The 13,735-nt window shown below is 40.8% G+C and overlaps 1 protein-coding gene across 3 annotated transcripts in view; it reads left to right on the forward strand.

Annotated features, from left to right (window-relative positions):
- Window positions 1-2,716: 2,716 nt before the first annotated feature.
- Window positions 2,717-13,735, forward strand: part of Tax1bp1 (Tax1 binding protein 1) — a 59,587-nt gene continuing 48,568 nt past the window's right edge. For 2 of the 3 annotated variants that reach the window (XM_021164764.2, XM_021164767.2), the window contains exons 1-2: window positions 2,717-2,838; window positions 10,274-10,442. In XM_021164764.2, coding sequence (XP_021020423.1) covers window positions 10,281-10,442 — 162 coding nt within the window. In that variant the 5' untranslated portion in view covers window positions 2,717-2,838; window positions 10,274-10,280. Of the gene's footprint in view, window positions 2,839-3,142; window positions 3,601-10,273; window positions 10,443-13,735 lie in introns of those variants that run through there. The other variant, XM_021164765.2, reaches the window with a different exon arrangement.

Consider the following 13,735-nt stretch of genomic DNA (forward strand, 5'->3'; position numbering starts at 1 on the left):
GTCCCGCGTGATTGGACTGGAGCAGAAGCTGTGTTCCACTCACCAGNAGTCTCAAAATCCTGTGTCCAGATATTTTTCTAAGCCAAACAATCTTGGGGAGTTTAGCTGTGCCTCTTGCAAAAGGATTATCCCAGTTGGGTTTGTTGACCACTTCAACTCATGGAGGGGTTGGAAGACCCTCACTTGAGAACCCCGCTACACACCCCCACCCATTGCATGCAGCTCTGCTTTAATTGCACAAAGGGCTAGAAGCAGTGGATCTCAACCTTCCTAACGCTGTGACCCTTTGATATAGTTCCACATAGTGTAGTGACCCCCCAACCAACCATAAAATTTGGTTCCTACTTTATAACTGTAATTTTACTACTGTTGTGAATTGTAATATAAATATCTCATATTCAGGGTATCTGATATGTGACCCCCCCCTCAAAGGGGTCCCATGGGCTGAGACACACTGGGCTAGTGTATACAGGCTGAGAAAGACTAGGAGAAGCTGGGAGGAGATGGAGGCTCCATCTATGCCACTAGGGGAAGGTATCATCCCAGCTGAGCAGAGGCTTCCAGGTGCAGCCTTTTGTGGGAGGAGCACTCACATCCCATAGGTAATCCCTCACCTGTGCTCCTTAAGTTAGTTCAATAAGCTCATTGGTTTCCCAGAGTGAACTTTGGCAGAATCACACCCATTTGTCTGTTTCAGTTTGGGACCTTGTAAGGATGGGTAGATATTGCTTACCTCTCCTGAGAAGGAATTTGGGCAGAAATGGATTGCATAATGTTTTCCAATTGTAAAATGAGGAGGTTAGAACTAATACAACAAATCTTTTGAAATTCTAGGATCAAGTGCAAGAGCATAAGAATATTGAGTGAGGTGGATGGTAGACATGGGCAGTGGAACTGGGATAGCGGTCCTAAGACAGCCCAAGCCCCACCCGCTTCTCTCATACGGCTTCGTTGTAAATTCCTGATTACAGTGTTCCTAATAAAGCCCAAGTTTAAAAGAGAACAGAATGAGAGCGTAGGGACTCCGCAGGAAAACCTACAGCATCAACTAACCTGGACCACTGGGACTCCCAGAGACTGAACCACCAACTGGAGTGAGCGTGGACTAGACCTAGGCCCCCTGCCTGTGTTTGTCAGACCTGCAGCTTGCTTGGTCTTCATACTGTCCCCCAACAACTGGAGTAGGGGCTGTCTCCAAATTTGTTGCCTGTCTGTGGATCCAGTTCCCCTAACTGGGCTGTCTTGTCTGGCCTCAGTGAGAGAGTATGCGTCCAGTCCTGTAGTGACTGATGTGCGTGCGTGGGGGTAAGGGGTGGTGGGATATCCAGGGGGGCTCCCCTTTCTCAGAGAAGAAGGAGAGGGGGTGAGGGGTGGAGCTGCAGAGGGGACTGGGAGGAGAGGGGGCTGATATTGGGATGTAAAGTGAATAAATCAATTAGTTAAAAAATTAACAGAATGTCTTCACCTTGGAGCAGTAGAATGTCTTAACTCACAGCCAGCCATGAGACCAATCATGGGATCTTGAGTAATCTCAGTAAGGAGTTCTGTATGAAGTTAAAAACTAAAACCCTGCCCTGCATTTTGGTAGCTGTGTCTCCTGACCAACAGGATGCCCCTTTGTGGTTAAATGCCCTGAGGTGTCTGTCTGTTTCTCTCCTCTCTCTCTCTCTCTCTCTCTCTCTCTCTCTCTCTCTCTCTCTCTCCAGGGCATTTTTTCCCTATAGTTGCACTAAAATGAAGTGTCTGAAACGCAAAAGATCTCAGTTTCATTATATTATTATAAACATTGTGGTTTTGTGACCTGCTTTCCCTTGTGGTTGTTTTCTAGAGCAGCATAGGAAGAAATAGCTCAAAAGGAAGACTTGGTTAATCGTGATATGGAAGTGAAAATAATTTAAATTTCTAAAATTACTTTTGTCTTATATAGCTTACCTTTCTCTGTTAAATGTGCAGTTTGAATTGGAACTTCATGGAAGCAAGTGCATTTTATTCAAATCCATCATAGTCCTGTGTTGGAATATTACTTATCTCATGAATGCACTACCATCTTAATCATAAATATTTCTTTAAAACCCACAATGCTGAACCTAACTTTTGCTTCAACTGCCTATGTCTCTCAACAGTAATTTTTCCTTTTGAAGGACCAGAATGAAGAGATCCCTATTTAAACAAACAAACAAACAAACAAACAGACACCCAACTTAAAAAATTTCAATGTATAAGAAACAAATGAATCAGCAAATATTAAGAACCTGTCTTATGGAGGCCAATGTGGACTTGAACTGTGTGGAAAATGAAAGAACTTGAAATTAGAGTTTTGTATATTATTTTTCTGTTTAATGTAATGTTATGCTTTCTTCGCTGGTGATACGGTAAATGTCATTAGTTTCATAACAACACGGGAATATGATGGTTCAATTCGTGATAGCTATGATAGTTCTTGGGCCTTCTCTATATATTCAAACAGATGTATTAGCTTAGATCGATATTTAAGACCCAGGTCACCTGGCCTCTGAGCGATCCTTCCCATTTCGCTGGTAAGTCAGTCAATTTGTTTCAAACGGACTGTGTTTTGAGGTGACTACATCACTGACCAAAAGCCACAGAGGAAAAAGCTGTCAGGGAAACCACTAAAGGACTCTTTACAGCTAGCGAGTGGGGCGTGTCGCCGCGGAGCATGCGCAGGAGCAGAGGCGGAAGCGAGCCTCCCAGGGGCGGAAGTGACGTGCCGCCGGCTCTCCGCTTAGAGAAGGTGTAGCCGGTCTACGCTGAGAGGCAGCGGTGGTGGCCGCGGAGGTCCGGAGCGCGGCGTAGCGTGCGGGGCGGAGGCCCTGACGGGTAAGGTTTGCGGACGGGCCTCGTGCTTTCGAGGTAACCGGCGCTCGCGCTCCGTCTCGGCCCTGGAACCCGGGCCTGGCGAGTTTTGGGAACGGTCTCCGTGGTGACGAAGCTCTCTTTCCCAAGGACGAGCTTCCCCCGGGCCGCGATTGTGACGTGTTTTCGGCTTGGGGTGACCGTAGAGTGGGAAGCGTGGCGGGAGCGGGCGTGCTAGGCCGCGGCTGGCCCCGGCGTCTAACAAGCCGGGGACGGGTGGCGGGCGCGCTAGGCCGCGGCGAGCCGGGGAGGACTCGTTGGATTGTTTTGGTTTGAGTCTCCGCTGGAGGAAGAGGCGGGGACTCCCTGTGTCGCCCGGTTTGGCTGTTTACCTGGCTTGGCCTGATCTCCGGTTTCACCTGGGCTGAGAGATTAGTTGAGTCTTGCTGTTTGGAAAGCAGCCCTCCCCCCTGCTGCCCTGAGAAGGCTTTAAGAAATCTTGGGGAGGATCGCTACGCTCTGTGGTCGTCTGGACTTGATTTCACGACTCCGCCTCCCTCGCCCCACCCACTGCTGACTCTCCCCGGTGTTTTGGACCGGGCGGAAGGTGCAAGACGTGTTCAGGCTGGCGCTCATCGCCCGAAAACTGTACTGTTAGAACGTAGCTGGGGTGTTCGCTTGTATTTCCCTGTTGAGAAATATGAAGTACAATTTGTTCCTGAAAGTTTTGTTGGAAAACGTTGTGGTGTTTGACTATGATAGATTTTCGGCTTTATCGTTATGTTGGTATGTTAGACATTTTAATGCTAAGTATCTGCCAAGTATGCTGCTTTCTACCAACTGGTAAAAATTCATGATTAGGACACGAACAAATATAATTAAAATTTTAGTGTTCAATTCCAAAACATTCGAAAGTGATTATTTGAATAACATTCCTTAAAAGTGGGCTGATTAAGTGGGCATGTGATCTCAAAGTTACTCTCTAGGTGTGGAGAAGAGGCTGAGGCCAAGGACTCGCCTCCATTCTATTCTTCTCAGGGGTAAATTGGATTTCTGTATGTCCCTTTCGAATGTTAGGCTTATAGGCAAACACCCTGAACTTATCTTAGATTTCTGCAAGAATATATTTGACTATGCTAGGAATGACTGGTTAACCTCCTCCCCCTCGTCCTTGTTATTTGTTAAATTTCAAATACAGTTGTATTGTATTACTTGTTTTCAAGTTATTACATTAGCTGCATACCATTTGCTCTTAGAATCACAGTCATGTATGTGAAATGTAACCATTGAGTACCTTTTCTAGGACAAAAATAACATCTTGGCATTATAAATTGTAACTTTTAAAGGATGCTGGTTTTTAAAAAAATATTATATTCTGACTTAAGTTAGAAGAGGATGTCAGATCTCCTGGAACTAGAGTAATAAATGGTTGTGAACCACCATGTAGGTGCTGTGAACCCAACTTAGGTCCTCTGTAAGAGCAATAAGTGCTCTTAATTACTGAGTCAGCGCTCCAGTCCCTAGGATGCTAAGTTGGTTTTTTAAAAAAGATTTATTTATTTTATTTTAACACACACACACACACACACACACACACACACACTGTAGCTGTACAGATGGTTGTGAGCCTTCATCTGGTTGTTGGGTATTGAGTTTAGGACCTCTGCTCGCTCCGGCCCAAACATTTATTTATTATTATAAATAAGTACACTGTAGCTGTCAGATGCACCAGAAGAGAGCATCAGATCTCATTATGGGTGATTGGCTGCTGGGATTTGAACTCAGAACCTTCGGAAGAGCAGTCAATACTCTTACCTGCTGAACCATCTCGCCAGCCGGATGCTAAGTTTTTATATGCAGTTCTAACTATATATTTATATTTCCTTACCTGTAAATTTTATTTTTACTTATTTATTGGCTGGGTCTTACTGTGTTGTAGCCCTGGCTGTCCTGGAGCTCTGCATGGAAACCAGGCTGGCATCTGCCTACTTTCTGAGTGCTGATGTTAAGGTGTTTTCAACCAAGCCCTGCTTCATCCGTGAAGCTTGTTGGTGTATTTTCTTTGGAATGATTGTTAGTATGTAAACTTCGGGCTTTCTGCACTTGTAGCTCTAAAGTTTACATTGTTCTAAATAAGCCTTAATTGAAATTACAAAGTTCTATCTTCTAATACTTGTGGGCCAAGAACATAGTGTTTTACAAATGAACTTATCTTTTAAAAGATACAAAAAGTAAGTTAAATCGGATCTGATGTTTTATCAGCTGGAATTCTAGCCCTTGGGAGCTGAGACAGGGAGGAGTGTCTTGACCTTGAGGCCAGCCTCAATTAGAGTTGCACTGCAAGTCTTTCTCAAGAGAAAACCACAGCTGGGCAGAATATAGGAATACCCAACTATCAAGGCTGGTGGAGATGGAGATGGCTTCAGGAGTGCAGATTAACAAGTCTTTGTTTCTGCCTCCTCAAAGTTGGCTGGTAATATCTTTCTGAGGCTGTGGTATTCTACAAACTATGCAGAAGACTGAAGAGTAAATAAGGGAACTTGTTGAATCATCAGGCTATTTTTATTCTTCTTCACATGTTTCTGTCATTTAGGATTTAAGTTTGGAGACATTTTACACACACACACACACACTCATACACACACACACACTTTGTTTTTTGTTTTTTTGGAGGGAGGGTCTTGCTCTGTATGTAGCCTTGGCTGCTCTGGAACTTACTGTGTAGATCAGGCCACCTCAGACTCACAGGGATCTGCCTGCCTCTGTTTCCCAAGTGCTAGAAATAGGCCTCTATTTTTGTAATTGAAGGTTTTAAAAAACAATGGCTGTCAACCCTTAATTATGGTACTTTGCAAGGACACAACGTGTTCATGCAGTGTTTTCTATTGAAGTAAGTTAGACACAGGGGTTTTGTTACTAGCTTGGTTTTTTATTTTCTTTTATTGACTTTATTTTTGAAATTTCTGATTGCACACAAAGGAAACAGGAGCAATGAAATTAAGACTTTTGCTATTTTTTTCACTACCCCTTCCTTTCCTCCAAACACATTGTTTTTTCTTCTCCTGGAGTTTCTAAAGTGAATGGTAGAAATTAAGCCTTTTTACTTACGGTTTTTCGAGACAGGGTTTCTCTGAGTAGCCTTTGCTGTCCTGGAACTCACTTTGTAGACCAGGCTGGCCTTGAACTCAGAAATCCGCCTGCCTCTGCCTCCCGAGTGCTGGGATTAAAGGCGTGCACCACCATGCCCGACTGCCTTTTTAGTTATGTTTTGTAGCTAATTGATGGAGAGTTAAAAAATATAATGTAATTTATCACCCAGATTTTTTGAAACTTAATTGGTAGGATAGGTGAAATACTTAAAATTGAAAAAGTCATTTAGTTCCATATGGAGCCCCTGGAAGAAATACTACCACAAGAGGCTGCTCCTTTTGGGGCTAGTAAAAGCCCAAGTGTAAGTAAAGATGGCATGGAAAGAAATGCTTTTTTTTTTCCTTCTTAGTTTTGGACATTTACTTAGCTAATGCCAACTATCTCCTTATTCATCTTGATTTGGATATTAGTGAATTGTAGAAATAATAAAATTGGATTTTAGTGCAAAGATCAGTGGTTCTCAGTCTTCCTAATCTGAGACTCTTTATTACAGTTCCTCATGTTGTTGTGACCCTCCATCATAAAATTATTATTGTTGCTATTTCATAACTCTAATTTTGCCACTATTATAAATTGTAATGTCTGTGGTTTTGAATGATCTTAGGCAACCCCTGTGAAAGGTTCATTTGACCTGGAAAGGAGCTGAGACTCCTAGGTTGAGAAATGCTGCCAGAGAGTAGAAATGCTGCCTGACACACATAAAGAGGTTCTGCTGGGATTAGAACCTCGAGGCTATAATAGGAAAGGCTCACTATAGCATTTCAGACATTGGTTCCTAGACATATGTCAGGCCCTTCAATTAGTAACTGGGAAGTTTAAATTTACAATTCTCTTCCCAACTTACGGCACTGGTTTCTGTAGAATGCCGTAGAGACTAGGAAGCAGAGTCTGGCACGGTGAAGTTGCCTGACCGTATTTCCTCTTTCCAGCTGAGTAGGACTTGTTCTTTGCTCTGAATGTCAGTCCCAGGCGTTACCACATGGTGATGAGGTGACTTTGCACATGGCTTCTCTTCTAGGTTATGCACCGTGGCATTCTCAGTGAAGGCCAGTGTTTTTAGTAGCTTTCCCATCATTTCAGTGTATTATCTTTGAGAAGAGTGAAGCAGAGTTACTATGTGGGAGTCAGAGTTTTTTTTTTCTAACTTAAAACTGATGATTCAAGTTGTGATTCTTCCTTTAACTTTTTAAAATTAAAAGCTATATTTTCATAAAAGTAAAAAAAAAAAGCAAAAAAAAACCAAACAAACCAAAATTGTGTGTATGTGTGTGTGTGTGTGTGTGTGTGTGTGTGTGTGTGAGCATGTAAGCCAGAGGTTGATGTTAAGCATTCCTCTCTGTGGCTCTCTACCACATTTACTTATTTTGAAGATAGTCTCTTATTGAACCTGGAGTTTGCTGATTTAGCTAGACTAGCTGGCTAGTGAATCCCTAGGATCTGCTTGTTTTTGTTCCCAAAGATTTGGCACTTATAGGTAAGTGCCTGGGGATATGAACTCAGGTCTTGATGGTTGCAAAAGCAGGTACTTTACCCAGCAAGCCACCTGTCTTCGACTGTCTCCTTGTTTGTTTGTTTGTTTGTTTGTTGGTTTTTTTGCTGGAGGGTGAGGGTGGAGGCCTCATAGCCTAGGCTTAGCCTTCAAATCTCTGTGTAGCTTAGCTTGAGTATTGACTCCAGATTCTTTTGTTTCTAGTACTAGGATTATAATTGTGGGCTACAACGCCTGGCTTGACACAGATTCTTACTTTTGTGACATGCACATCATGCATATATAAAGCATATATATATTTTTTTGTTGTTAAATCTTGAATTGGATGGTATTTTAAAGTGTGAGCCTCCCCTCTAGCTTCTGGATTGACTTCTTTTACAAAACTTGTCTGTTCTTTCAAGTGGCATCCATCTATCTATCCCACTGCAGTTTTCATCTCCCTGGATAAGTTTCCAAGGAGAACTCATCCAGTCAGTGGTTCTGCAGCAAGCATGTTTTCTCCTGGTTGGTTGGTTTCTCCCTCATTTTCTTTTGAGGTAGGGTCTCTGTGTAGCCTAGACTGGCCTTGAACTATCTTCCTGCTTCAGCCTGCTTAAATGTAGGATTACAGTTTGTTATCACCTGCCTAGCTGAGTTATGGCTTTTATTTCTTAGTCTTTAGATTTTCTTAGTCTCACTATGAAGTCATGGCTAGTCTTGAGGCAATCTTGCTTCAGCTTCCAGAGTACTGGTATAGGCCTGCAGCATTATGCCTAGTTAATAAACTTTTTAATAATTGTTCAAATGAGCAGCATCTGCCGCTGTGATTTCTACGTAGAAACTTGATTGAGTTGTGAAGTAAATTAGATTAGTTAGCAAATTTTTTGTCCTGGTTTCCTTCATTGTTGCAGGGATCTTCTGTAATGACTTAGAAGCAAGTGCTATAGGCAGTTACTTTTGTGTGTGCTGTATGATTAATGATTGTATTGAGTCTGTGATATGCTCTGTAGTTGCTTCTTTGAGTAAATTCCATCATTGTTTTTCCTTTTTTATCAAAAGTGAATCAGATTAGAAAACTATTTGAAGCTATCCCAAGCTGGCACAGGCTTCTATTTCCAGCAGAAAAGAGGCTGAGGCAGGATTGCTGAGACTCACGGACAAGCTGAGACTCAGCTACAAAGCAGGGCCCAGTCTTTAAACAACTAAATTAAGCAGACAAACAAAACAGAACCATTTGAGTCCTGTGCTTTTTGTGGTCTATCTCTGTCTTTCATCTTGTGTTTGTATACTAAATAGGTGAGCATTTACTGGATCGATGGTGTATTTTCCAACATTATATATCTCATTAGTGCTATAACATTTGTATTGTTTATGTGGATATGGGATGCAGGTTCCACTGGCCACTTGTGGAGGTCAGAAGACAACTGCAGGAGGTGCTTTTCTCCTTGCAATTCCCACATGGATTCTAGGGATTGAACTTGGGTTGCCAGTTTGCAGGGCAAATACCTTTACATCTGGTTCTTCTTGTTTTTAATACCCACTATTTATTTATTACTTTTATATTTTGAGATTATGAGACTATTACACCATTTATCCTTTCTGTTTTTTTTCTCCAAACCCTGCTCTATACCATCCTTCTTGTTCTCTTTCAAATCTGTAACCTCTTTATCCATTAATTGTTGATACATGCATATATGCATATTATATATATCCCTAAATATAACCTTCTCAGTCTATGAGATGTCACTTGTGTGTATGCATTCAGTTAATGTCTACTTATTTTTAATAAACAAGTATATAGGTAAAGTAAATGAATACTTGTAGGTAAGGTAGTTTTTTGTTTTTTGTTTTTTTAAAGATAATTTTAAACCTATAAGGAAAGGATAACATCAATATAGGCAGAGGAACAAGTATGATGAACTGTTTTAAGAGACCAAGTGAGAAAATTTACATGCTTAAATCCCAGGAAGGCTGGCAGAGCCTGGGTTCAGAGTTAAATAACTGGCTTTCTATTCAGCTGCATACAAGATTAAGGGGATTTTTAGAGACTGGGTTAGGAGAGTTGTGTTTATATGTGCATGTGCACAGAATCATCATAATTGTTTTCTTTTGAAGGCCCTTAATAATTCTGATTTGAAACCAGGATTGAGAAGTGATGGTTCAGGGTATTACAATATGGTTCGAAAATGTAAACAAAATGTTAGCATCAGGTCACTGTGGTAATCCAAACTCTAGAATCTGGAGAGAGAGATGGGAGTTAGGGAGGAACTTGAACATAAACATGGTGTTCAGGGCTTCCATACAGAAAGAAAGCGTTAATTCAGCAGTAATTGATAACATACAGATATTCAACTGTCCTTATTTATTTATCTTTCTTTTTTTTTAATTAGTGTCTATTGCTAAAGAGAAGTCATCAGGTTTATATTGGTGGAGCCTCCATTAAAATACTGCTGGTTTGCTTTTGGTTAGAATAGAGGGCTTAGCTTTCCTGGAGAGCTGCATTGCATTTAGTTGAGTTTTGTTTTGAGACAAAGCTTACCATTTTTTTTTTTTTTTTATTTTAAACTCAAGTGTTTCTTCCTGAGTCATACTAGCTATAGTTTCTATATTTTTATATTTGGTCATATTTTAAAGGAATATTTCTCATGTTTAAGGCATATAAATATTTAGAATTAGAATTGTGTTTGTGTGTGTATGGTGCTGCATTGAACCTAGGGCCTCATATATGAGGAACAAGGGCTTGACTGAGTTGTATCCCCATCCTAAAAGTTACATGGGTTTTGAAAGTATAAGTTTATTCTTATTTGACAGTGTTTAACGTGTACGAATTACTCTTTTCAGATTCACAATGACATCCTTTCAAGAAGTCCCATTGCAGACTTCCAATTTTGCCCATGTCATCTTTCAAAATGTGGCTAAAAGTTACCTTCCTAATGCACACTTGGAGTGTCATTACACCTTAACTCCGTATATCCATCCACACTCCAAAGATTGGGTTGGTATATTCAAGGTAAGAGAACTTGAATATTTCTTCCATATGGATTCTTTTAATTTTATCTTTTTAGAAATTACATTTATTTATTTATTTATTTATTTATTTATTTATGTTGTGGCATATGTGTATGTGTGTGTGTGTGTGTGTGTGTGCGCGCGCGTGCTGTGTGCATACCGTTTGTATCTAGTCAGAGGACAACTTGAAGAGTTGGTTGTATCCTTTTATCATATAAGTCTTGGTGCTTGAACTGCAGTCCTCACACTTGGCAGCAGGCAGCTTTGCCTGAGGAGCTATCTTGACAACCTGAATATTTTCTTTAAACAGATTTGGATTTAACTTATACTAAACCTTGTCTTAAGAAACTACATTAAGATTCAGTTTTGTAAATATCACCATGAATACTAAACACTGTGCAGTCATTTAAACACTGGGAACTTAATTCCACAGGTTTTCTTCACTGTGATCAAAAGATCCAACTTGGGTTTTTTTGCGAAAACTTTTAGAACAATCTCTGTGTGTGCACGCACTTGTGTTGTCTGTGCTGGGTATTGAATCCAGAGCTTCATGGGCAAGTGCTGTACAAGTGAGCTGTATCCTCAGCTCAGAATCTCTTAAAAACAAAAACCAAAACAAGAAACCAAAAACTGAGAGGTTTTTAAACCTGTGACAGAACAAGGGACAGAAGGGAGAATCTACTCATTGCAAGGAAATTCTCACTTGAGCTTCAGCGAGTCACAAGCACTTAAAACTTGGGAACCTTCAGCTGATTGTCCAGTCTCTGTCAGGAACTGGCATGTGTTCTTGAGAAGGTCATCCCTTCAGCTGAATTACTCTTCATATTCTGGATGCACAATTAAAGTACCATTGCAGGCAAAATGTCTTAAATGCCTTTTCCTCTTAACATAATCACCCGAGGCTTTGGATCAGGGTCTTCCTGCCATTTATTTCTCTGTTGAATTTGAATATGGAAATAATCCTCAGTGCCCATAGGAAGCAGGTCATTACCCTTACTTGAATCAGCAAAGGGGTTGAAAGAGTGGAGGTTCTGGATAAGGCCAAATGTGTCACAATATTTATGTACATATTCATTGAATCAGTTCATTTAGTTAATTGAACCAGGTTCTTACTATAGGACATTTATGATGTAGCTAAAGCCTTAAATCTTTTTTCATTTTCTTCTTTCTTTTTTTCCCTCGAGGCAGAATCTTAACTGTGGCCAGACCTCACTGTGTAGCCCAGCTTATCTTGAATTTGTGAAACCCAAGGAGAATAAACCAAAGGGTCTCAGTCACAAGTTCTGTTAACTAGCTCTCAGAACTCTTGAGTTTGGTGTGCATGCTTGGGCACGCAAGAATCATAGGCCCTGCCCACAAAATGCCAAGGCTCAGAGTCTGTTTTATTATTTTGGCTGCAATGCAAGCTTAGGCTCCTAAACTTAGGTTTCCATGAAGACCCCATGGTGAAGTCCTCTGCCATTTGATGAGTCTTACATGCTGTTTCCACAAATAAACCTGTTCTGCAGAGATAAAACTAGTTAACTGCTGTGGATAGTAGATCTAAAACTGTTTGAATGTTTTGTTTCAAGCTTTTCTTATTTCTTAAAACATTTTGTTGGAAGAAGTGATTTAAGCCACCCATTATAGTATGATAAAGGTTCCCTCTGGCTTGTAATGTTTTGGCTGAGACATCTGCAGGTAGTATTCCCTTGTATGGTGACTTTTCCCTTGCTGCTTAAAGACCCTTGGCAGCTTGATAATAATGTGTCTTGGTGTCTCCTTGGGCTTAGCCTAGTTAAGGCGCTTTGAGGTTGTTTTGTTTATAGAGATAGGGTTTTCTTATGTAGTCTAGGCTGCCCTTAAACTCTCGAAAGCCTTGGTTTACCTCACTTTTCCAAAATCTGGGGCTCTAGGCATAGAGCACCATGTTTAACTATTTTTAATTTTTGTACTTTGTCCATTTTCTTTTTCATACCTAGTAAGTTTCAGCTGCTACTTTTAGAAATATGCTCTAAGGCTCTCTGTTTCTTTCTAGAGTCTTCAGTCTTTGATGGCTATATTTCATTTCCTTTCCTTTCTTTACTTTACTTTACGTCTTGTCTTTTACTACTACCCAGGCTGGCTTTGACTTCACAGTCCTTGCTCAGCCTCATGAGTAGAGTAATGGATTAAAGATGTGCACCACTACTCTGTCTATATTGTTTTTATTGATAGGTTCTTTTATGTCCAACCCCCTTTTCCATACCTTTTTGTATTCCCTGACTCAGTTACTAATATTAAAATTTAAAATTGCATTTAGTTAATTTTCTGTGGACATGTGTACTAGTGCCTGTCTCTCTGTGTGTGTATGTACATGTACATGTGTGTGTCCAGGTCAAGAGGACAATTTTCAGGAGTCAGTTCTTGTCTACCTACCATGTGGGTTCCAGTGATTGAACTTGGGTTGTCAGGCGTGGTGGAAAAGGCCTTTTATCCATTGAGTTTACACACATGCTCTGTATGTGTGTAAACTCTTCACAGGAGTGAAGCTGCACAGCCTGCTGAGTTGAGCCTACTGAGGGGAAAGCCTTGTGGTTTAGATAGAAAACAATGCCTCTTTTAGCTCACCTCCACCCCCACCCCCAAGCTCTGAAACCCAGGTAGGAGGCCTCAGACTTTGCTGGTAGTCAGTGTCTGGCCGAGTTTGCAGAATCTTTATTTTGCTTTTGTCGTGGAGATTTCCTTTTGCGAATTTTTCAATTCACTTATTGTATTCTTCATCTCCAGAGTAGTATGGCTATTTTTTGTTTGCTTCATTATTTTTGTATAGTTGATTATTGGAGTACATTGAATTTAATTAAAATGATTATTTTGGATTGTTGGTCAGATAATTTATTGAACTCTGTTTCTTTTAGCTTAATGATGTTTCTTTTATTTTCTTCCTTTGGATCTTCCATTCTTCAGAAGAAGTTTTCCATTTTGTGATTTCCACAAAGCAGCATCCTCTTTGAGTCATTTCAGATTTGTTTGTACAGGAAAGAAGCTCACCATATACCCTGCCCAAAGATTCTCTGGATCCCCCTTCAATCTTTCACTGAGATGTGTTATGTTGTAGCTCTTTTGTGTAATTTCCCAACCTTAAAATGTTGCTTGTTTCAGGAGTTTGTACTCTTTCTCCCTCTTGTGTCTGTTTGTGGTACTGCATGTCCTCAGTTGGAATGGGATGTTGAACATTTTTTTCCCCAGTGCCTAGGCACCCAAATTATCGTGGTTTTGTTGCTGTCAAGTCAGGTGAGGCAGAAACCTGTGCAGTCCATCTAAAAGTCTGTATGT

The sequence above is a fragment of the Mus caroli genome, chromosome 6, assembly GCF_900094665.2.
Source record: "Mus caroli chromosome 6, CAROLI_EIJ_v1.1, whole genome shotgun sequence".
In the NCBI taxonomy this organism is placed as follows: domain Eukaryota; kingdom Metazoa; phylum Chordata; class Mammalia; order Rodentia; family Muridae; genus Mus; species Mus caroli.